The sequence below is a fragment of the Saccoglossus kowalevskii genome, chromosome 3 (genome assembly GCF_978046115.1).
Source record: "Saccoglossus kowalevskii chromosome 3, keSacKowa6.1, whole genome shotgun sequence".
Taxonomy (NCBI): domain Eukaryota; kingdom Metazoa; phylum Hemichordata; class Enteropneusta; family Harrimaniidae; genus Saccoglossus; species Saccoglossus kowalevskii.
The window spans coordinates 44005997-44031286 of NC_140643.1; the positions used below are offsets into that span (position 1 = coordinate 44005997).

At 36.1% G+C, this 25290-nt stretch overlaps 2 protein-coding genes across 2 annotated transcripts; both read right to left on the reverse strand.

Annotated features, from left to right (window-relative positions):
- Positions 1-1277: 1277 nt before the first annotated feature.
- Positions 1278-9657, reverse strand: LOC144342147 (uncharacterized). The gene is made up of 3 exons (XM_085497524.1): positions 9574-9657; positions 3830-3994; positions 1278-2431 (listed from the first exon to the last, which is right to left on the reverse strand). Exons 2-3 carry the CDS (start codon positions 3984-3986, stop codon positions 1278-1280), a joined length of 1311 nt encoding a protein of 436 aa, XP_085353650.1. The 5' UTR covers positions 3987-3994; positions 9574-9657.
- An 8669-nt stretch (positions 9658-18326) lies between these two features.
- Positions 18327-23891, reverse strand: LOC144355196 (uncharacterized). Its single transcript, XM_085497525.1, has 7 exons — positions 23548-23891; positions 21404-21568; positions 20869-20955; positions 19553-20407; positions 19278-19360; positions 18671-18896; positions 18327-18516 (listed from the first exon to the last, which is right to left on the reverse strand). The coding sequence occupies exons 1-7, from the start codon at positions 23777-23779 to the stop codon at positions 18389-18391; spliced, it is 1776 nt and encodes a 591-aa protein (XP_085353651.1). The 5' UTR covers positions 23780-23891; the 3' UTR covers positions 18327-18388.
- Positions 23892-25290: the final 1399 nt, after the last annotated feature.

The window sequence follows — 25290 nt, forward strand, 5'->3', positions numbered from 1 at the left end:
CAATCGACAGTGGAATGAACCAGTCAACAGTGGGGTGGACCAATCGACAGTGGAATGAACCAGTCAACAGTGGGGTGGACCAATAGACAGTGGAATGAACCAGTCAATAGTGGGAGGAACCAATCAACAGTGGGGTGGACCAATCAACAGTGGGATGGACCAGTCAACAGTGGGATGAACCAGTCAACAGTATGGTGGACCAATCGACAGTGGAATGAACCAGTCAACAGTGGAATGAACCAATAAACAGTGGGATGAACCAGTCAACAGTGGGATAAACCAATTAACAGCAGGATGAACCAATCAACATCGGAATGAACCAGTCATTAGTGGGATGAACCAGTCATCAGTGGGATGAACCAGTCAACAGTGGGATGAACCAGTCAACAGTGGGATGAACCAGTCATTAGTGGGATGAACCAGTCATCAGTGGGATGAACCAGTCAACAGTGGGATGAACCAGTCAACAGTGGGATGAACCAGTCAAGTGGGATGAACCAGTCAACAGTGGGATGAATCAATCAACAGTGGGATGAATCAATCAACAGTGGGATAAACCAATCAACAGTGGGATGAACCAGTCATCAGTGGGATGAACCAGTCAACAGTGGGATGAACCAGTCAACAATGGGATGAACCAATCAACAGCAGGATGAACCAACCAACAGTGGGATGAACCAATCAACAGTGGGATAAACCAATCAACAGTGGGATAAACCAATCATCAGTGGGATGAACCAATCAACAGTGGAATGAACCAATCAACAGTGGGATAAACCAATCAACAGTGGGATAAACTAATCAACAGTGGGATGAACCAGTCAACAGTGGGATGAATCAATCAACAGTGGGATGAACCAATCAACAGTGGGATAAACCAATCAACAGTGGGATGAACCAGTCATCCGTGGGATGAACCAGTCAGCAGTGGGATAAACCAATTAACAGCAGGATAAACCAATCAACAGTGGGATGAACCAATCAACAGTGGGATGAACCAATCAACAGTGGGATAAACCAATCAACAGTGGGATGAACCAGTCAACAGTGGGATGATCCAATCAACCGTGGGATAAACCAATCAACAGTGGAATGAACCAATCAACAGTGGGATGAACCAGTCAACAGTGGGATGAACCAATCAACAGTGGGATGAACCAATCAACAACAATCATAGGCTACACACACATACATGTTCAGCACAATAAAAAGTGTTGAGATATGATACAAATAAAATAGCACCTTTCTAAATATAAAGTGTAAATTACAAAATGAACTTAGTTGCCTGCATGTTTTCTTCTACACAACTGCTCTATTCTCTCACCAAAATGCTTGGGGGATTTGGTAAATACACTCACACTGGTGAAGTGATAATTAACTTGTTTGAGTATTTGGCACCTTTCCATGAGGAGTGCAAGACTTCGCTTTAAAGCTGTAGGACATCGCTGAATGGCTTTATTTGAGATCCCCTCACTATGCAAAAAGTCTATATTAGTTTGGATCTTCTCCACAGAAACTTCCAGAATTTGTGAATATCGCCCGATAGTATCCACGAGTTGACGTCTGTCCAGGTCAAGCTTAAATTGCAGACAAGTTAGTTTAGATGTGAGTGTGTGAGAGCGACATCTGAGGGAGTATGGGCAGTTATCAATCACTTTTATAAGGTTCTCACCATTAAACCCATGGCTAAGCAGAACAGAAATATTTTGCTCAATTTTTGAAACCGCTTGCGTGAAGAGCATACTTTCTGTTCTAAGAATTGCTTTTGCCTTAGTGAATGCATCAGCTTCATATCCATGATCAGTAAATATTGTCTGTAGATACCACATCACTCGCTGAATATTTGCTTCATTCGACAAGATCCATGGACACTTAAGAATAATTGATGTGATCGACTGATCACTGAACTCTATACTTTGAAGATAGTTAATGACACTGATAAAACCTGTGCTTGTCCTCGGCCTAATGAATGCAGTTGGTGCCTTCAGCAACGTTTTCACAATCTGATTAGTAGTGAACCCAAATTTGAGCAAAACACAGAATTTTTCATCTAAGTCGATTGGATTCACCATAACAATGCGTTGGGTTTTCTTTATTGTTCGAATAAAATCATCACAAGATATACCTTTTTTATTCAGGTAATTAACAAGCTTTTCTGCATTAGTATCAGAGTTTTCAGTGATATGCATAGTTCTTGTATCAACTCCAATCGACGTTAAAAATCGTTCATCATCAGAATTGATGATGGCTTTTTTCCATGGAACATTAATAGAAGAGCTTTTAATGGTGATGAACCGAAAGGTAAGATGACAACAAAAATGCTGTCTGTGATAAAGATATCCAATATTCTGTATGTGAGCTGCCATCATGACTGTTCTCCGCAATACAGTAACTATCGCCATTTTGGAGGCTAAGCAATCTTCAAGTCTCCCTAGAATCAAACAAAATAAATATAACATATTATTACATATGTACTGCAGTTTATTTTGATTCGTCCCTGAAATCAAAATCGGTATTTCCACAACCCATATGCAAATGAGGTCTGAGAGCAAACAAAGTAGTCCCTTCAGGAGTACAGTTTTTCGAAATAAACAATATTTAGAAGTATGATATTTTCCCCTTGGGGTACATGAATATACTTGCCGAGTGAAATGAAATTTGAACAACAGTAACGGTACTTTTAGGCAGTCACTTATTTTGGCCCAAACTAATTTGCATATCACCCATGCATGATATGCAAATGAACATGGTATTTTCATTGGCTACCGAACTATTTTTATTTTGTAAACACATTTTCGTCTGCTATTTCTATCCAGTTCAAATCGTTCAACAACATTTTTGGCATGTCAGGTGTACATCACATGGAATACTACGATTGGGAGAACTTAATGTATGTTGACCACCTGGAAACTGAGTTTTATAAACCTTGAAGGGCTCTCAGAAGATCCACCAGCAGTAAAATCAGCGATTACTATGCAGCCGCAACCATCAGCATCGAGATAGCAGGTTTCTGCTGGCGACGTTGCTGCGTTACTCAGTTCCAAATAAAAAATACAAACGCCAAAAGAGCAACATTTTAACCGGTAATCAAGACTCAGTCAATCCACGACCAGCAAGCAACATCACACACGAAGTTGTAGCGTGCAGCTCAGCGACAACCGCTGTCGACGAAAGTCATCACGTCAGAGGAGTACCGCAGTTGCACGGCATGTTTGTCAATGCACAATTCTGTGGTGGAACTTTTAACTTCAACATAAACTGTGTATCATAGTCGTCCAGTTCAAGTTCTGGTTCTGCCGTGGTCCCAACTAAACGTCAACGAGTTATTTATTCGAACAGTGACTCAGATTAGACGTCTGATTATTTTAATTTCAAACAAACAGTGACACGCGTTCTCCGGGCGCGTTCTACACTGACACGCGCTGCTAGGGCGTAACACTTATATTAGAACATATTAATGGGCAATGGGGTTCCCCGACCTAAATTCCATCCCGGTTTGCACGTTCTTTCTTTAATACGAAATAATCAAGTATGGAACATATGTAATAATAACAGAACCCCACACCCTCCCCGTGGCTTTCGTTGCGTATGGAAGTTATTTTCACTCGAGATGCGGTGTATTCTGCTGTACTTTCACTCGCTTTGCTCGTGAAAGTACGGCCGCAGGATACACCGCATCACTCGTGAAAATAACTTCCATACGCAACGAAAGCCACGGGAAGGGTGTGGGGTTCTGTCATATTATTGAGAGTATACATCTGTTGCCGTAACGCCATAAGTTACAGCGTGCCGTAATTTTATGGTATTTTACGGGGTATTTTCATCCTACCATATAAAGAAATGCGAATTCCAAAGATGGAATGATTACGCACATAAGCGTCGTCCAGTAATAAAAACAAACATGGCTGCCATCGGGGTTTGACCGGACTCCACACAAAGAAGCTCGCTGATTCTGTTCTAAACATTTTGGATTTCGGCATTCCCATGGTGTATCCTTGGAAGGAAAAGATGTATAATAATAAGATTATTACGAGAATACCTCAAAGTATGCACTCAGACAGTACATCGCGCATTGACCTCCGCTGCGTGTTGGTCGATACTCCAGCTGTACTGTCTTTGTGCATACTTTGAGGTATTCTCATAATAACCTCATAGTATAACAAGTGAAAACTTGCCTTTGATGAAAGTAATACATTGGACAACCATCAATACTAAATGACTATGTAACTATGCTATGGAATGACCTGACACTTATATTCACAAAATCAACGCTAATGTTAATTTTGTTATCATGAACTTCAACAAAATTTACCAATCCACCTGATTTGATTAATTAAATTGTAAATCTCTTCCTATAATGCTGAATGGTTTAATTAATACTACCACTGACCACGGTCAGTGAACAGTTCTACCAGATATTTGTTAATAAATTCATTAAAAATGTTAAACATTGAAGTTATTGAACAAAAAGTTAATTGATAAAATTCAGCATAAGAAAATCGCAAAAAAAGCAAAAAAAAATAATTCCAAGGAAAAAAAACACCTGAAAATTTGTGATTCCTCATTCGAAAAAAAAATTAGCTACTAGCATGGGATTTGAACTCGTTATCTTTCACTTGCAAAACAAAGGCTCCAACTACTACACTAGACAATAGACACTGTCATTACACTGTGCAAACAATTATTGTACTCTGAGATTCTCATTCCACAGTGAAACAAATGATACTGTCACATGATTTGTTATGCATTATGTTAAAACACACATGCATCATGTTAAAACACACATGTCTTCACTGAGTTTTTGTTGTGTTGTGGTGAACATGATTCTTTTTTCAGAACAAAGAAGATAAAGTACAGAAAAAGCTATAAACTGTGAGAAAACAATAAACTATAAAAGAATGTCTGACAGGTGTGAAAGTGGCTTGCTAATAACAGACTTAGAATGATAATTGGTTTGGATTATAGTGATGTGTGTGAAGTAGGGTAGAATTGCAACTTAGAATGATAATTGGTTTGGATTATAGTGATGTGTGTTTGAAGTACGGTAGAATTGCAAGTTAGAATGATAATTGGTTTGGATTATAGTGATGTGTGTGTGAAGTAGGGTAGAATTGCAACTTAGAATGATAATTGGTTTGGATTATAGTGATGTGTGTGTTAAGTAAGGTAGAATTGCAAGTTAGAATGATAATTGGTTTGGATTATAGTGATGTGTGTGTGAAGTAGGGTAGAATTGCAAGGTAGAATTGCAAGTTAGAATGATAATTGGTTTGGATTATAGTGATGTGTGTGTGAAGTAGGGTAGAATTGCAACTTAGAATGATAATTGGTTTGGATTATAGTGATGTGTGTGTGAAGTAGAGTAGAATTGCAAGTTAGAATGATAATTGGTTTGGATTATAGTGATGTGTGTGTGAAGTAGGGTAGAATTGCAAGGTAGAATTGCAAGTTAGAATGATAATTGGTTTGGATTATAGTGATGTGTGTGTGAAGTAGGGTAGAATTGCAACTTAGAATGATAATTGGTTTGGATTATAGTGATGTGTGTGTGAAGTAGAGTAGAATTGCAAGTTAGAATGATAATTGGTTTGGATTATAGTGATGTGTGTGTGAAGTAGGGTAGAATTGCAAGGTAGAATTGCACGTTAGAATGATAATTGGTTTGGATTATAGTGATGTGTGTGTGAAGTAGGGAAGAATTGCAACTTAGAATGACAATTGATTTGGATTATAGTGATGTGTGTGAAGTAGGGTAGAATTGCAAGATAGAATGATAATTGGTTTGGATTATAGTGATGTGTGTGTGAAGTAGGGTAGAATTGCAAGTTAGAATGATAATTGGTTTGGATTATAGTGATGTGTGTGTGAAGTACGGTAGAATTGTAAGTTAGAATGATAATTGGTTTGGATTATAGTGATGTGTGTGTGAAGTACGGTAGAATTGCAAGTTAGAATGATAACTGGTTTGGATTATAGTGATGTGTGTTTGAAGTAGGGTAGAATTGCAACTTAGAATGATAATTGGTTTGGATTATAGTGATGTGTGTGTGAAGTAGGGTAGAATTGCAAGTTAGAATGATAATTGGTTTGGATTATAGTGATGTGTGTGTGAAGTAGGGTAGAATTGCAACTTAGAATGATAATTGGTTTGGATTATAGTGATGTGTGTGTGAAGTAGGGTAGAATTGCAAGTTAGAATGATAATTGGTTTGGATTATAGTGATGTGTGTGTGAAGTAGGGTAGAATTGCAAGTTAGAATGATAATTGGTTTGGATTATAGTGATGTGTGTGTGAAGTACGGTAGAATTGCAAGTTAGAATGATAATTGATTTGGATTATAGTGATGTGTGTTTGAAGTAGGGTAGAATTGCAACTTAGAATGATAATTGGTTTGGACTATAGTGATGTGTGTGTGAAGTAGGGTAGAATTGCAAGTTAGAATGATAATTGGTTTGGATTATAGTGATGTGTGTTTGAAGTAGGGTAGAATTGCAAGTTAGAATGATAATTGGTTTGGATTATAGTGATGTGTGTGTGAAGTAGGGTAGAATTGCAAGTTAGAATGATAATTGGTTTGGATTATAGTGATGTGTGTGTTAAGTAGGGTAGAATTGCAACTTAGAATGATAATTGGTTTGGATTATAGTGATGTGTGTGTTAAGTAGGGTAGAATTGCAACTTAGAATGATAATTGGTTTGGATTATAGTGATGTGTGTGTGAAGTAGGGTAGAATTGCAACTTAGAATGATAATTGGTTTGGATTATAGTGATGTGTGTTTGAAGTACGGTAGAATTGCAAGTTAGAATGATAATTGGTTTGGATTATAGTGATGTGTGTGTTAAGTAGGGTAGAATTGCAAGTTAGAATGATAATTGGTTTGGATTATAGTGATGTGTGTTTGAAGTAGGGTAGAATTGCAAGTTAGAATGATAATTGGTTTGGATTTTAGTGATGTGTGTTTGAAGTACGGTAGAATTGCAACTTAGAATGATAATTGGTTTGGATTATAGTGATGTGTGTTTGAAGTACGGTAGAATTGCAACTTAGAATGATAATTGGTTTGGATTATAGTGATGTGTGTTTGAAGTAGGGTAGAATTGCAAGTTAGAATGATAATTGGTTTGGATTATAGTGATGTGTGTTTGAAGTAGGGTTGAATTGCAACTTAGAATGATAATTGGTTTGGATTATAGTGATGTGTGTTTGAAGTAGGGTAGAATTGCAAGTTAGAATGATAATTGGTTTGGATTATAGTGATGTGTGTTTGAAGTAGGGTAGAATTGCAAGTTAGAATGATAATTGGTTTGGATTTTAGTGATGTGTGTTTGAAGTACGGTAGAATTGCAACTTAGAATGATAATTGGTTTGGATTATAGTGATGTGTGTTTGAAGTACGGTAGAATTGCAACTTAGAATGATAATTGGTTTGGATTATAGTGATGTGTGTTTGAAGTAGGGTAGAATTGCAAGTTAGAATGATAATTGGTTTGGATTATAGTGATGTGTGTTTGAAGTACGGTAGAATTACTACTTAGAATGATAATTGGTTTCGATTATAGTGATGTGTGTTTGAAGTACGGTAGAATTGCAACTTAGAATGATAATTGGTTTGGATTATAGTGATGTTGTGTTTGAAGTAGGGTAGAATTGCAAGTTAGAATGATAATTGGTTTGGATTATAGTGATGTGTGTGTGAAGTAGGGTAGAATTGCAAGTTAGAATGATAATTGGTTTGGATTATAGTGATGTGTGTGTTAAGTAGGGTAGAATTGCAACTTAGAATGATAATTGGTTTGGATTATAGTGATGTGTGTGTGAAGTAGGGTAGAATTGCAAGTTAGAATGATAATTGGTTTGGATTATAGTGATGTGTGTGTGAAGTAGGGTAGAATTGCAAGTTAGAATGATAATTGGTTTGGATTATAGTGATGTGTGTTTGAAGTAGGATAGAATTGCAAGTTAGAATGATAATTGGTTTGGATTATAGTGATGTGTGTGTGAAGTAGGGTAGAATTGCAACTTAGAATGATAATTGGTTTGGATTATAGTGATGTGTGTGTGAAGTACGGTAGAATTGCAACTTAGAATGATAATTGGTTTGGATTATAGTGATATGTGTGTGAAGTAGGGTAGAATTGCAAGTTAGAATGATAATTGGTTTGGATTATAGTGATGTGTGTTTGAAGTAGGGTAGAATTGCAAGTTAGAATGATAATTGGTTTGGATTATAGTGATGTGTGCGTGAAGTAGGGTAGAATTGCAACTTAGAATGATAATTGGTTTGGATTATAGTGATGTGTGTTTGAAGTACGATAGAATTGCAACTTAGAATGATAATTGGTTTGGATTATAGTGATGTGTGTTTGAAGTAGGGTAGAATTGCAAGTTAGAATGATAATTGGTTTGGATTATAGTGATGTGTGTGTGAAGTAGGGTAGAATTGCAACTTAGAATGATAATTGGTTTGGATTATAGTGATGTGTGTGTTAAGTAGGGTAGAATTGCAACTTAGAATGATAATTGGTTTGGATTATAGTGATGTGTGTGTGAAGTAGGGTAGAATTGCAAGTTAGAATGATAATTGGTTTGGATTATAGTGATGTGTGTGTGAAGTAGGGTAGAATTGCAAGTTAGAATGATAATTGGTTTGGATTATAGTGATGTGTGTTTGAAGTAGGGTAGAATTGCAACTTAGAATGATAATTGGTTTGGATTATAGTGATGTGTGTGTGAAGTAGGGTAGAATTGCAAGTTAGAATGATAATTGGTTTGGATTATAGTGATGTGTGTTTGAAGTAGGGTAGAATTGCAAGTTAGAATGATAATTGGTTTGGATTATAGTGATGTGTGTTTGAAGTACGGTAGAATTGCAACTTAGAATGATAATTGGTTTGGATTATAGTGATGTGTGTTTGAAGTACGGTAGAATTGCAACTTAGAATGATAATTGGTTTGGATTATAGTGATGTGTGTTTGAAGTAGGGTAGAATTGCAAGTTAGAATGATAATTGGTTTGGATTATAGTGATGTGTGTGTGAAGTAGGGTAGAATTGCAACTTAGAATGATAATTGGTTTGGATTATAGTGATGTGTGTGTTAAGTAGGGTAGAATTGCAACTTAGAATGATAATTGGTTTGGATTATAGTGATGTGTGTGTGAAGTACGGTAGAATTGCAAGTTAGAATGATAATTGGTTTGGATTATAGTGATGTGTGTGTGAAGTAGGGTAGAATTGCAAGTTAGAATGATAATTGGTTTGGATTATAGTGATGTGTGTTTGAAGTAGGGTAGAATTGCAAGTTAGAATGATAATTGATTTGGATTATAGTGATGTGTGTGTGAAGTAGGGTAGAATTGCAAGTTAGAATGATAATTGGTTTGGACGTAATGCTTTTTCTATGGACAGACGAAGCCCAGAACTTATCCGGATCCGAAACGAGGCGAATCAACTACACGGCTGACCGCGACCGCCGCTACCCTGCAATACATAAATCCTAGTAGCGGCATTGATGAGCGATATGTTAGCGATGAGACAAAATACACAGACTAAATATTATCGCCTTACTCACCTAAAAACACTCAATTATTCTACGTCGCAATCAATCAATACATCATGTATTCTAACACAACGCCATTTTGGAATTCTGCCCTCAATTAAATGAACAAAATTATACTTTTGTTTTTATACGGTGAAATTCAGTGGGTTAGATTATTATTTTTTTTTTAATTTTCGTGCAATTTTTTTTTTGCTCAGACATCTACAAGAAAATAAAAAAACAACCAATAAGAAGTAACTAGTTATTTATGAAGGCAGGGCATTTGTTAAAGCAAGCTTTCCATTCCTGATTATCGAGATGTCTTAACAATTGATCAAACACACATCTGTAACTCATATTTAAAAAATCTTGCACACGTTCATTGTGTGCAATGTGTAATCAAAATTGCTGTCATGGTAATCACAAGACGTAACGCTAAGACAATAAAAACAAAGTCAGTGTAGTTATTTGTCGCTAGTGGCGCTCTCTATCTCTAAAACGTCTGGGTTAGATTTGCGAAAAATTGCATCATAATTGTACACTGGGCCTCAAGATAGAAGCCATTTATTTTGCGAGAAGATAAAGGTTATAGTTTAGTGAATACCAGACATTTCATCAGTACTTGAACACTTTTATCTGTGAACACCCATTAGCAAACAAATCGCGTTATTCATTTTACGCATATTATACTACTAGTAATCAAAACCTGTCTAACATGCAATGATTTTCTGACGCAAGTTAGATAGACTATGTTGCGCACGCTAGCTTCTAATATAAGAGTTATAAAACACAATTACAGCGGGCGCAAAATATTTATGTGCACCTACCTCACGAACCCTACTACGGTTGCGCCTTCGGCGAAGGTTGGTGAGCAGATCTCGCCCCTCCCCCATGCAAAATTTTCTGCCGCCGCCTCTGACTCAACTATGTGTAAACTTTAGTCGACGACGGACGCTACTCCTGTCGTAACGTATCCAACCAATGCGACTGAAACTTGCTGAACAATCCCTTGTGCCGTTGCCCTCGCTCAGTGCAACTTATTCGGGGATCGTTCGCAAGAGGCGAATAATCTCCATAGGAGTGTCTTAGTTTACACGCTTTGACATAACAGCAATAATTGTATAGTCAACGATGAGTTCAAATCAGAAACTGCATTCAAAACTAAACCGTTCTTACGAGGGTAATTTAGGTAATTTCATTATATGGTAGTTTTTTTAAATATAGTACAACGTTTATTATTTTTAAAACAGTTAGTTTCGAAAAGTCGCTCGGGGTGGTATTAGATAAAAGTCTACCATGGGATCATCATGTGGATATGCTTTGTAAAAAGCTTAGCCAAAGAATTGGTGTTCTAATTAGAGTTCGCAGCTTCTTACCTATTTCCGTCAGAAGAACATTGTATTTTTCATTTATTCAGTCGTTATTGGACTATTGCTGTACAGTATGGGGCAATACAAGTCAATCAAATTTATGTCCGGTGTATAATGTATAATGTATCATGTACATGGCAACCAACGGCTTGGCGCCTTTATATATAAGCGAAATGTTCTGTCCTATCTCCCAAACCCACAAGTATAGTACAAGCTCCTCTCTTAGAAATAATTTATGCATTACTTAATGGGAAAACATCCACGGGCCAGAGGACGTTTCAGTATAGAGGGGTAACCATATAAAATAAATTACCATCCCAAATCAGAAATTCAGCCTCATTAGGCATTTTAAAGAAAACTTGCAAAATATATCTTAGTGAAGAATTTGTTGTAAATGGCTCTAGCCTATAGTGTGTATATTGTGTATTTTGTTTCTACAGAGGGCAAAATGAAAAAATACTTTATTGTATATTGCATTGGCCTACCTTCTTTAAATAAATAAATGTATTTATCACGCATTGGGTCTGTCGTCGATTCCTTTGAGTAAAACAAACTAACCAATCAGTGTGCCTTAAAACAAATGTGCACAACTGATGCAATTGTCATTTTAAAAGATTGGTATCCACGATAAACTTGACAATATTATTCGTTCCATTATTTCATCAACTGACAATACACAAAATGACAGATTTAACTCTACGTCTATTTTAAGAGATTAAGTTATTACAGCAGAAGAGTATCATTGTACATTACACAAAACAATAAACAGAAACGTATATACACATTTTTGTTTTTATTTACGAAAGTTTACGAAAGCATTTGACAATGTGTGAAGAGATGCCCAATTTCTAAAATTACAGCGTGTTACAGCGGGCTCAAGATTACATATAATTACAGAGGATTTTGTAACATCCCCAGACACTTTCCTGAGCACTTGATTAAACACAGGACACGGTATGAATCATAAATGGACAATTCCATTGCTTTGTAGGTACAGAAATCATTGTTGTGTAACCCTGGAATTTTCTATTTTAAGTTTCATCATCATATGGGGTTTGTATATTTATTGATTTAAGCAAATTATATGTAATAATTACACGATTCTTCATATTATGTACATCATACAATTTTCCTTCCAATAAATTATATATAAAGAAATTGTCAAGTTATTGTAATAAACAAAATTAATTGTAATAAATACATAATCCCCAATTATACACATACAATAAATTATTATTACAAATTATAACATATTAAGTAATCAAAGTTTATTTGTATATGATAAAATGGAATGCATTACTTATTTGTAAACAATTTTGATTCCATTATATTATATATAAAGAAATTGTATTATATTGTATTATGTATAAATATTTTTCATTTGTTCAATTATATGATAAATATTAAAATATTATTTGCAAATCGTAATAACGGCATACTCAATTTTTGTATAAATAATTGTCATTACAATTACGCTATATACAAATAACTTTCATATAATTTTCACGCACACTTGTATTATATGTGTAGAATGCAGTTTATACATATAATTTTTGTCAAACATTTTATTTACTGTTATTTACATACCATTTTGTTCAATAGTTCGGACATATTACCCGTAACGTAATTGAAACTATCTGTTAAGAATTAATTGCTGTGTTTCATGTTATGTGAGCTAAGAATTTGCATGATGCGACAAAGTTGAGTTGACCCGCTGTGTCGTCACAGGACGCGTCTTATTTAACGTCGAATACAAACTGTACCAATATGTGCTGTTATTTTATGAGTACTGACAACAAGTTATAAGCACGCCCTCTATCGACAAAGTGTAAACACCAGTGAGAAACACAGCGGTGCTGTCCGTCTACTAATAGGACGATCGAGGATCGTTCTAAAATCGGCCAGAAATCATCGAGATATCAGAGAATAATAATAGTGATGGTGAGTTTGTATATAACTGTATGTAGACTGGTGGGTTGTTGAATCTTTGATACATACATAATTAGTTTTCGTACACTACATCATTCCTGTTTGGAACCTGTTTGAAGTTTGGCCCATACACAATTGGAGCGAAACAAGTAACAGTCATCCTTGTAAATGTTTGGCCATAGAGGGACTGTGCTTTGGCATACGAATTCGAAGGTACATTGTACTATGTTACAGTAAGATAAAACATCATCAGATAAATTCATAAATTGGTAAAATTTAAAATATTCACGTAAAGTAAAAAAATTACATACAAGTAGCAGCGAATAATTTAACATCCAGTTGCTAGAACTTTTCTTGTGATAAAATATTCATAGTTTTATCCTGTGTCCTAAGAGTATGACATCAACACTTCTGCCCTGTTGCTTCCAGAGCATCTTCGCCAGCCAAGGCTCGTTTATTCATTCGTCTCTTTGGGGAGTATGTTTACATTGTCACAGTGTAAGGCCTGCTTTTTGTTATTGCCCATGGAAGTGTGCATTGGTGATAACTCACAGTTCCAGGATATGGAAATTAATGCTTCTGCAACACAACAACGAAGAAATACAGGGGTCTTGCTTGCAGAGGAACGCTGTTATTCTGGAGAGCACCGCTGATAGCAGGAGATCACAGAGCAGTTCATAGTGATGGTTGAAGCCTGTACGTATCACTTTTCTCACAATATGGCAGCAGCAACACACAGTTGAAATAATGGACCCAAACTGTTCTCAGTCTAGCCTTGGTTTCCATATGAGCCAATCAGAATGTGTTTTTGCAAGTTGGAGGCAAGTCAGGAGATCATAACATCCTTTGTTATGCAAATCACAAGCACACCTAATAGATCCCAATTGTCCTTTCAACTTCCAAAGTTGTAAACATCTTTTGTTATGCAAATCACAAGCACACCTGGTAGATTCCAATTGTCTTTCCAATGTTGTAAACATCCTTTGTTATACAAATAGCATGCACACCTATAGCTGGTAGATTCCAATTGTCCCTCCAACATTGTAAACATCCTTTGTTATGCAAAACACAAGCACACCTGGTAGATTCAAATTGTCCTTCCAACATTGTAAACATCCTTTGTTATGGAAATCACAAGCACACCTGGTGGATTCAAATTGTTCTTCCAACATTGTAAACATCCTTTGTTATGGAAATCACAAGCACACCTGGCAGATTCAAATTGTCCTTCCAACATTGTAAACATCCTTTATTATGGAAATCATAAGCACACCTGGTGGATTAAAATTGTTCTTCCAACATTGTAAACATCCTTTGTTATGGAAATCACAAGCACACCTGGCAGATTCAAATTGTCCTTCCAACATTGTAAACATCATTTGTTATGGAAATCATAAGCACACCTGGTAGATTCAAATTGTCCTTCCAACATTGTAAACATCCTTTGTTATGGAAATCATAAGCACACCTGGTGGATTCAAATTGTTCTTCCAACATTGTAAACATCCTTTGTTATGCAAATCACAAGCACACCTGGTAGATTCAAATTGTCCTTCCAACATTGTAAACATCCTTTGTTATGGAAATCACAAGCACACCTGGTGGATTCAAATTGTTCTTCCAACATTGTAAACATCCTTTGTTATGGAAATCACAAGCAAACCTGGTAGATTCAAATTGTCCTTCCAACATTTTAAACATCCTTTGTTATGGAAATCATAAGCACACCTGGTAGATTCAAATTGTCCTTCCAACATTGTAAACATCCTTTGTTATGGAAATCATAAGCACACCTGGTAGATTCAAATTGTTCTTCCAACATTTTAAACATCCTTTGTTATGGAAATCATAAGCACACCTGGTAGATTCAAATTGTCCTTCCAACATTGTAAACATCCTTTGTTATGGAAATCATAAGCACACCTGGTAGATTCAAATTGTCCTTCCAACATTGTAAACATCCTTTGTTATGGAAATCATAAGCACACCTGGTAGATTCAAATTGTTCTTCCAACATTGTAAACATCCTTTGTTATGGAAATCATAAGCACACCTGGTAGATTCAAATTGTCCTTCCAACATTGTAAACATCCTTTGTTATGGAAATCATAAGCACACTTGGTAGATTCAAATTGTCCTTCCAACATTGTAAACATCCTTTGTTATGGAAATCACAAGCACACCTGGTAGATTCAAATTGTCCTTTCAACATTGTAAACATCCTTTGTTATTGAAATCACAAGCACACCTGGTAGATTCAAATTGTTCTTCCAACCTTGTAAACATCCTTTGTTATGGAAATCACAAGCACACCTGGTAGATTCAAATTGTCTTTCCAACATTGTAAACATCCTTTGTTATGGAAATCATAAGCACACCTGGTGGATTCCAATTGTCCTTCCAACATTGTAAACATCTTTTGTTATGGAAATCATAAGCACACCTGATAGATTCAAATTGTTCTTCCAACATTGTAAACATCCTTTGTTATGGAAATCATAAGCACACTTGATAGATTCAAATTGTCCTTCCAACATTGTAAACATCCTTTGTTATGGAAATCACAAGCACACCTGGTAGATTCAAATTGTCCTTCCAACATTGTAAACATCCTTTGTTATGGAAATCACAAGCACACCTGGTGGATTCAAATTGTTCTTCCAACATTGTAAACATCCTTTGTTATGGAAATCACAAGCACACCTGGTAGATTCAAATTGTCCTTCCAACATTGTAAACATCCTTTGTTATGGAAATCATAAGCACACCTGGTGGATTCAAATTGTCCTTCCAACATTGTAAACATCCTTTGTTATGGAAATCACAAGCACACCTGGTAGATTCAAATTGTTCTAACAGAGTTGTAACCAAGTATGACCTGTCAATCACCTTTATGACAGTTATCACACAACAATGCACACAGATAATTCCCATGATTCCATGCACACTTCCATTTGCAGGGTTTGAGGTAATATGACAAAAACATAGAATAAAGGATGCTGACATACATCAAGCTCCAAAAACCGTGCGATTCGGGTGATACCTCCAGAGAGGCATCTATATTCACCTACGCAGATATATAGTTTGTGACAGAGAACAACAACCTGGCAATATGAACTACATTATGCACGGAATGGAAATGTTAGCGCTGTTATAATAGCTGAGGTTGCCATTAAATTGATTCTTCTTAATTTTAGAAAAGCTTAGGCTGCTTACTGATATCATAATGTGTACCAAATTGGTTCAGGTAATTATTCTGGAGTCGCTCTCTTTGTGTGCATGGGCCGCATGATAGCAGATAGATAATAATAAAATAAATAACAATATACTTTACAATCTTTTTTTAGTTCATATACATGACATAAATGTACAAAATATTGCACAACAATTTTATGTTCATAAATATATAATTTACAAATATATTCTAGTTCACCTAATTTCTGGCACATACTGTTTCTGAGTTCACCTAACTTCTGGCACATACTGTTTCTGAGTTCACCTAACTTCTGGCACATACTGTTTCTGAGTTCACCTAACTTCTGGCATATACTGTTTCTGAGTTCACCTAACTTCTGGCACATACTTTCTGAGTTCACCTAACTTCTGGCACATACTGTTTCTGAGTTCACCTAACTTCTGGCACATACTGTTTCTGAGTTCACCTAACTTCTGGCACATACTGTTTCTGAGTTCACCTAACTTCTGACACATACTGTTTCTGAGTTCACCTAACTTCTGGCACGTACTTTCTGAGTTCACCTAACTTCTGGCACATACTTTCTGAGTTCACCTAACTTCTGGCACATACTGTTTCTGAGTTCACCTAGCTTCTGGCACATACTGTTTCTGAGTTCACCTAACGTCTGGCACATACTGTTTCTGAGTTCACCTAACTTCTGACACATACTGTTTCTGAGTTCACCTAACATATGGCACATTCTGTTTCTGAGTTCACCTAACTTCTGGCACATACTGTTTCTGCGTTCACCTAACTTCTGGCACATACTGTTTCAGAGTGCACCTAACTTCTGACACATACTGTTTCTGAGTTCACCTAACTTCTGGCACATACTGTTTCAGAGTTCACCTAAATTCTGGCACATACTGTTTCTGAATTCACCTAACATATGGCACATACTGTTTCTGAGTTCACCTAACATATGGCACATTCTGTTTCTGAGTTCACCTAACTTCTGGCACATACTGTTTCAGAGTGCACCTAACTTCTGACACATACTGTTTCTGAGTTCACCTAACTTCTGGCACATACTGTTTCTGAGTTCACCTAACATATGGCACATTCTGTTTCTGAGTTCACCTAACTTCTGGAACATACTGTTTCTGAGTTCACCTAACATATGGCACATTCTGTTTCTGAGTTCACCTAACTTCTGGCACATACTGTTTCTGAGTTCACCTAACTTCTGACACATACTGTTTCTGAGTTCACCTAACTTCTGACACATACTGTTTCTGAGTTCACATAACTTCTGGCACATACTGTTTCTGAGTTCACCTAACATATGGCACATTCTGTTTCTGAGTTCACCTAACTTCTGGCACATACTGTTTCAGAGTGCACCTAACTTCTGACACATACTGTTTCTGAGTTCACCTAACTTCTGACACATACTGTTTCTGAGTTCACCTAACATATGGCACATTCTGTTTCTGAGTTCACATAACTTCTGGCACATACTGTTTCTGAGTTCACCTAACTTCTGGCACATTCTGTTTCTGAGTTCACATAACTTCTGGCACATACTGTTTCTGAGTTCACCTAACTTCTGGCACATACTGTTTCTGAGTTCACCTAACTTCTGGCACATACTGTTTCTGAGTTCACCTAACTTCTGGCACATACTGTTTCTGAGTTCACCTAACTTCTGGCACATACTGTTTCTGAGTTCACCTAACTTCTGGCACATACTGTTTCTGAGTTCACCTAACTTCTGGCACATACTGTTTCTGAGTTCACCTAACTTCTGGCACATACTGTTTCTGAGTTCACATAACTTCTCCCTTATAAAAATATAAGGGTTCCTGCATAGTGTACCTGCTCAGCACCAGATAGCTATCGGGAACCTTCCAGATAGGTGTCTTTTTCGCATGCAAATTAGCTATGCAGGAAAGTATCAGGAAGGTTCCCGCTTTATGCGGCAAGGTTCCTGCTTTATGCAGCAAACCATTTTAAAAATGGACTATGCGAGAAAGAATCAGGAAGGTTTCAGCTTTATGCAGCAAATTATTTTGAATAGGGACTATGCGAGAAAGTATCGGGAAGGTTTCAGCTTTATGCAGCAAACCATTTTGATGAAAGGACTATGCGAGAAAGCATCGGGAAGGTTTCAGCTTTATGCAGCAATGAGATTTTATAAAAGGACTATGCAGAAAGTACTGGGAACTTTCTTGTACATTCTGACATCGTCAAAATGCATCCAGCTGTATACTGGGGTTTGGTGAACAACAAATTAACTGCAAGATAAATATATTGCCAAAAAAATGTTTTATTGAAAAAGACCAGTCAGTTACTAAATAAAAAAAAGGCACTAATTGGTCTCCTGTGTGTTGTTTCCTCTCATGCTGTTGAGGTGAGCTCTTTTCATGGAGCAACACTTCTGGTTCACCAATGTAGTTATGTCCCTATCTGCCATTTTTAGATGACTACAGGCATACTCTACAAATAAAGAGAGAAAACCTAATGGTAAAATTTGAATATGCAAGAATCAATTGTTTTGTAACATGTATCATATGCCTGATATTGCATGTGAAAAGGTTTCAAAAATCATTATAATGCCAATTTTTTATAGCCAATCTATCTAGATACTTACTAATCAATGCATCTATGGTTATATTTTCCGCCAGTTTAGTTCTGTTCATACCACTCAACTGCTCTGGTAGAAAAAACCCATCTATCATTTTTTTCATAAAAAGTGATGGAGAATCGTTTCTGCATTTAGATGTGACTGTTGATAACCATAAGCTTTGTACACATAAATTGGTACTCCCCAGCCTCTCAAACCCTAATGGTGGATCGGTCCCTAGGGCTACAAATTTCTGAAAGAATCATATAATACAAATTAAAAGTGTTAGTTGTTTTTGTATATTCTAGCTAACAAACCAATCTTTCAAAATTTATTTCAGAATAATTTGTGCGTAGCACAATGTATACGACAGTATAAAATATGGTATGTGTTTTGCACTGGTTGTCATTTAAGATGGTTATACATGTAGTCACTCTATTGTTTAGACACTCAAGATGTCTAACAATTAGGAATACATATGGTGTGTATTATGTATGCCATTCAAATTCTGTGTCACTATCACACCAGATACAAGACTTTAGGCGATATAGCTTCTGAAGGATAAACACACAGAAAACAACCAAAATCTATTAGTAACCATCTTCATCCAAGACTAAAAATGTTATATGCTTACATGTGGTGCTGCAGGAATCTGTACACCACGCACTGGTACATAGTGTTTAGGAGTGTGAGAGATGCTTGTAGATGAATATAAAGCTGAAAGAAAAAGAATATGGTATTGAACATATTTTTTTTTATATATTACAATTGCACACATATGAACAATATTTCAATACCTTTACAACAGGGAGCAATAAAGCCATCAGGGAGATTCAGATCATTAAACTTAGGAGACATGTGCTAAAAACCATGAAATCATTACAAGCACATAAAGAAGCACTTATTTACCTTTTGAAGCCTTCAATTCTTGGTATTTAATTTTTATATGATGATAGTCCATCTCTGTTTTCTGAAGCTTTTCTTGCATGCTTTTCAGTTGTTTGTCTTTTAAAAGGCATTCAGCACACACATCAGAATTTCCAAGTAGAGTTAGGAAAGATGGGCTGGTATTGGTGTGTTCATTGAGAGAACTGAATTGATGGTCAGGAGCGTAATTGTAACATTGGTCAGGATAGGAAATGTAATGTTGGCCAGAAAGTGGTCTGCTGTACTCCTCAAGGGGTGGTGATTTGTCATGTTGGTTGACAGATCTGTCATTGGTTGCAATCAGTTGGTTAGTAGGGCATCTGTGATGTTGGTTGGAAAAGGATCCATCATGCTGATTGTGAGGGTAGTTGTTGTATTGGCTGGGAGGGGGACTGTCATTTAGGTGGGTGGGTGATCTACTGTAATGTTGGTTGGAAGGGTAGCTGTTGTGTTGATTGGGAGGGGGGCTGTCCTGTTGGTAGGTGGGGGATCTACTGTCACATGGGTTTGGAGGGGGTCTATCATGTTGGCGGGTGGGGGATCTACTGTCATGTTGGTTGGAAGAGTACCTGTTGTGTTGGCTGAGGAGAAACCTGCTATGTTGGTTGGAAAGGGAACTGTCTTGTTGGTCTGGATGGGCTTTGTCATACTGGTTGAGAGGGGTCCTGTCACTATGTTTGGGAGGGGACCTGTCATCTTGGTTAGGTGGGGATCTTCTGTTTTGGTCTGATGTTCGTACATCGATAAGATCACCAAGTATCACCTTTGCCTGGTCTTGTGATGCCTGTTTTTTGGCTTGAGTTGCTCTTTTTTTCTTTTCTTTAGCTTCTTTCGACTCTGGTGACGAAAAAGGTTTTATCATTACAAACATAGTATTATTCTGTGCTACTGAACTGAGCAAATTAAGCTAAACAAAACAGCATTTTCAATAAACAACATGCACTGTATAAAATGTACCACAAGAAAATCCATAAAACTGTAGTGTACAACTATAGTGTTGTTTTCTTAATTAAGGTAGAGATATATCAAAACTGAAAAAAAACACATCAATAATAAATTTAACATTTAATCAGCTGTCGTACCCAGTATATCTGTATGTTGTTACCATACCCAGGATACTCAAGTTTTGAAAATCTTTTTTAGGGAGTGGGCACCTAGCAGAACACCCTCCCACATCTAAAAATTATTTTAATTACAATGTTGGTTCACCATGTGCTCGTTTAGGGAAATATTAAGTCTTTGAGAGAGGAATAATGATCGTAAAGTACAATATTATTATTCCAAAAATGCAATCTTACCTTTTGTTTCTTTTTCTTTAGATGTTTTAGTGCTAACTTTATTTTTGCTAGTTGTCTTAATGTTTTTTCTCTTTTTCCTTGGAGACTCTTAAGGTGCAAGACAAATCAAAAGAAAATCAATTTAATATGTTTTACCATAAAAGCCATAAGCCTTGTCTTGGAATTAAAGTGATATCCAACGTAGATAATATACTAACATTGTAGGAAATTGTTAATATGTATACATTTCTTTTCAGAAGTTCCATTGATTTGAAAGTCGGTAAGTTCTCAAAAGCGTGATTGACAACCAGATCAACACAGTGATTGGACAATGCAACAAAGCTTTCAAAAAGATTTAAGTTTAAATAATTTTGCAACAACTTTTAAAGCTACATTGATGTTTGTACATTTGACTTGACTATGCGCTTCAAAAATGGCTATCGCTGTAGCAGCTGGCAATTAATTTACCTGAAAAAAAATGAGAATTTCGCACTAGTCCATAACGGGCAAGTAATGTCAGACTTACTTGTGAAAATGTATAAAAACTGATCATTACCTGCAGTTTCCTCTTCAGAAGATCTGTCTTCTTCATCCACAAAATCAGCACGCTGTTTATTTTTGCGTTGTCTTTTACCAGAGTTTGGTGTTTCATGACTGATTCTAACAATTCTAATTGATGACAATTTTTTTGCCAACTTCACCAGTTCTGATTCACTAGCACCTAATGTTAATGAATATAATTTATATGATTTACTGAAGTGTCTGCTTGCAACAAATATATCAACACAAGCCTCAAAGTTACAAAAGCTGCAGGTACTCAAATAAACACCCAAGTATGTGACAAATAAATCAAATCTAGCATACGGCACTATATATTTTGTATACCAACTTTTTCACTTAGTATAAATGGTAATTAATAGAAATATGAGCTGATTTAACGATTCATGCCTGTTAAAACAACCAGTGCTGATACATTGTGTAATAATAGTTTGAATCACGTTGGTTCTGAACCATGATGAATCCAAGCGGAGAGAAGATATGAAGTTAAAATCAAGCCTTAATTATTATAGATAATTCAAAACTAGCTTGAAAAGTTAAAAATATCTTCAGTCAATAAATAAGTTTAAAGGAGCACAGCTAAAATTCAGAGCAAGATCATGTACTCTTGGGTTGGCATATGAAAAAAGAAAATGGGAAAATAATAGTGAAGATGACATAATTTTTCCATGTTATGAAAAAAGTCGAAGAAACCCTTGAACATTTTATTTTGCAATGTCCAAGTTTTAAAATAAAAAGGGACAACTTAATGTGTGAAATAAAAGAAATGTTATTGAAGATGAAAAAACAAATTTATCTGATAAATTATATGATATTTTGCTTGATCTATAACAGCATTTCCTGTACATAATAAATAAATAAATAAATAAATAAATCACTGAACATTAATGACAAAGCAAACATGATTTACTAAATGTTCTTGTGTACTAAAATTCTCATTGACATCAGTTGTAGTATTAGATTTTCAGTTAAACTGAAATGAATTAAATAAACAACAGAAAAATACATATATAACTTTACACATAGACAATGTTTTTGTTTTTTTACACAACCATGTCTAAGTTGTCTCATTTTAACTATGATGAGATAATTGAGTTGTAGAATTACACAGTTGGGGACATTATTTAGTAAGAATTTGTGGCATTGTTGCATTAAATAATACTCAGAGTATACATAAATAAACCATTACGTAATAAGCCATTACGTTCTATTACATGACGCTTTCGGAAAATTAAACAAATGACAATTTTAGTTCAGTCAATAATAAAATTTCGAAATTAGTTTAGACGTCATTGATTTACCCAGCACTTTTACAATGAAGAAACAGAAATGGTAACAAAAAAACGCACATTTTAATATTCCAATGTTATTTACGATGTAAAAATTATTAGTCTGAGGGAGAACAGTCGAAGGCAAACTCTTTATCACCTCGTTGTCGAATGTGTTCGATCGTACGCAAACTCTCGATTTGACCCAGGAGATTTGACCTACAACAACGTCTGTTGACCTGATAGGTCAAGTCTGTTATTAACCAATCAGAATGATGGGTTGTACCGACGAAATTCTCCGGGAATTCCCGAAGGCATTTCGGTAAGGCAATGAAGAAGCCTCCAAGAAGCGATGTCGAAGTACGATCTGTTGAAATTGATTTTGACGAAAAATGGCATGATGTAGAAACAAATTGTAATTAAAAAATATTGCAAGGTAAACTGGAATTTTAACAGGTCATCGTCGATGGGTATATGTAGTTTTCGCATTGGCAGCAGTCGATATTTACGCTGTATTATATAAATTTGGGTACTGGTATTCGGAAAAGTCAGACGATGTCTAGGCAGTCATAATTTAGAAGGGTTGGGCGCTAAGACGAACTTTATCCCAAAATAAAATTTCCCGAAAGTAGGCTGGGCGCTTAGTTGAGCATAGGTGCTAAGTCGGACTAGTACGGTAAAACAGATTACCAAACATATAATCTACAAATAATTATATTGCTATCTAAAAATAAACGAGAAATAATACAGATTGCATAAAACTATTACTATCCACTAATTCAAAACAAAAACAAACGATGTAGATATTATTCAGGCTTTTATCGTTGTACAAAAACTGTAATAACTAAAATCAGAATATAAAAAATCACCTTACCATGCGTTACAAAAACCGCATCGTACTTCTCTTTTCCGTACATTGCCTGGAAGGCATCGCCAAACAGAAGGTCCTCTAAACTGTCTTCATGGTGCAAACAATCCTTCCTGGGTATCACACCAAACTGCTTATCTATCGTCCAAAAAATACATGCAAAGTCTGTTCCCGGACTCTTTATCAATTTCAGCGATTTCTTTACATCTGGGTGATCAGATTCTAGGTTAAAACCCATTATCACAAAATGTACATGTACACCGACCTATAAATCGTGAAGGAATTCGGAATTGCCGCAAAATGCCGAAAATTCTGACGTCAATGCCTCGTTTTCAGTTTGCTACAAGGTTTAACAGCGCGCGTTTACGCCAATGCGTACGTGCCGACAGGTGCCAAGGACGTCAGGTTCCGCGTAAATACGCAGGGTTAGAACGTCAAAACTTGGCTCCTACAGGGTGAGTACAAACGTCTGCATTTTTTTCCTATAGCATTAAGGCCATGCTGATTTGGTTTTTAACTTATTGTGAGATTATATGCAACATTTTCGTGAATGTATACAAGAATAACGCACCAATAGTTTTTGCTGATTTTATCACTAAACTTGGTGCTAAAAAGCTGTACCAAGCAGACGGCTATATATACAGTTCCCGCTTTACAATCCAGTAACTGTACTTCGATGTTACGATTGACAGTTTACGTAACCGTAAAATCTACACATAGTATTGTTATTATTTAACCTATTTTAGCAACAAATAAATATTTCAGATTTGTTTCCAGCTCAAATACATATGACTGTTCAATATAAATATTACTTTTTTATTTTCAGACTGTTGGTACATCAAAATAGAAAATCTAAATCAAAGAGCGCGTACGTCACCGTTTGTGTAGATCTGTGAGACATTTTAGGTGCTTCTGGCCGTGCTAACAAGCAAGTTTTATTTTTTTCGAAAGAAAAAAAATCTCGCTTCAGACCAGCCCAGTCAAGGTCTTAGTTAGAAACTGTTATTACGTGAACTATCTATTGATAAAAAACTAGGTAAGTTTAACTACATTTAATACACTAGTATTTTCTAAACAAGTTTATTATCATCCCATTTACAAATATAAGTAGTGCTGCGATGTTTGGTATACAAGTATAGTACTCATTTCACCCAACTTTTTATCGCTTTTCAATCAACCACTTATCGCTTAACTTCCAGCCGCACGGTCTTTTCCGACCGGAAAACGGCCAAATTTTAATCGCCTTTTTACCACTGCTCGCTTATTGAAAACGCCGACCGCTCGCCCAATCCACTGGTCGAAATGGTTGTTTTAATGTTAAATTCTGAAAATACAATTAATATTAACTATTATTAAATTCTGTTATCGTTCAAGAACGTTCTAAATGTAGGATGGAAGTGTGACTGTGGATAAGTTGAGAGAAACCAATAGTTTCATGGTAAAAAATAGTCTGTGAATTTAGCAGTGTTCCACGACATGCTGATGGAGTGGGACTGTGTGTTCCGTTTGTACCCAGGGCCGCTTGCTTCTTTCAATGACGATTATCGAGACAATTACGTGAAAAAAGCATTGCTAACATGTTTTGACAGAGAGCAGAGAAACAATGTTGGTTTATTCCAAAAAATAACGATGCCATAGCCAAGTAGGTAAAATTCGACATTACATTTTCAAAATTAAGTCACGATCATTGGCTGAGCTCGATCAAATGTTTTCGAGTAAAAACGGACTACATACCGCGAAAGTCAGAGC

Excerpts from the sequence above, each read along its gene's own strand:
- LOC144342147 (XM_085497524.1), bottom strand. The coding sequence starts at position 3,986 with ATGGGAATGCCGAAATCCAAAATGTTTAGAACAGAATCAGCGAGCTTC. Across the intron at positions 2,432-3,829 it reads AATTCGCATTTCTTTATATG|GGAGACTTGAAGATTGCTTA; the intron begins GTAGGATGAAAA and ends GTTTGATTCTAG.
- LOC144355196 (XM_085497525.1), bottom strand. The coding sequence starts at position 23,779 with ATGGGTTTTAACCTAGAATCTGATCACCCAGATGTAAAGAAATCGCTG. Across the intron at positions 21,569-23,547 it reads TGCGGTTTTTGTAACGCATG|GTGCTAGTGAATCAGAACTG; the intron begins GTAAGGTGATTT and ends CATTAACATTAG. Across the intron at positions 18,897-19,277 it reads AGATTCCTGCAGCACCACAT|AAATTTGTAGCCCTAGGGAC; the intron begins GTAAGCATATAA and ends TGATTCTTTCAG.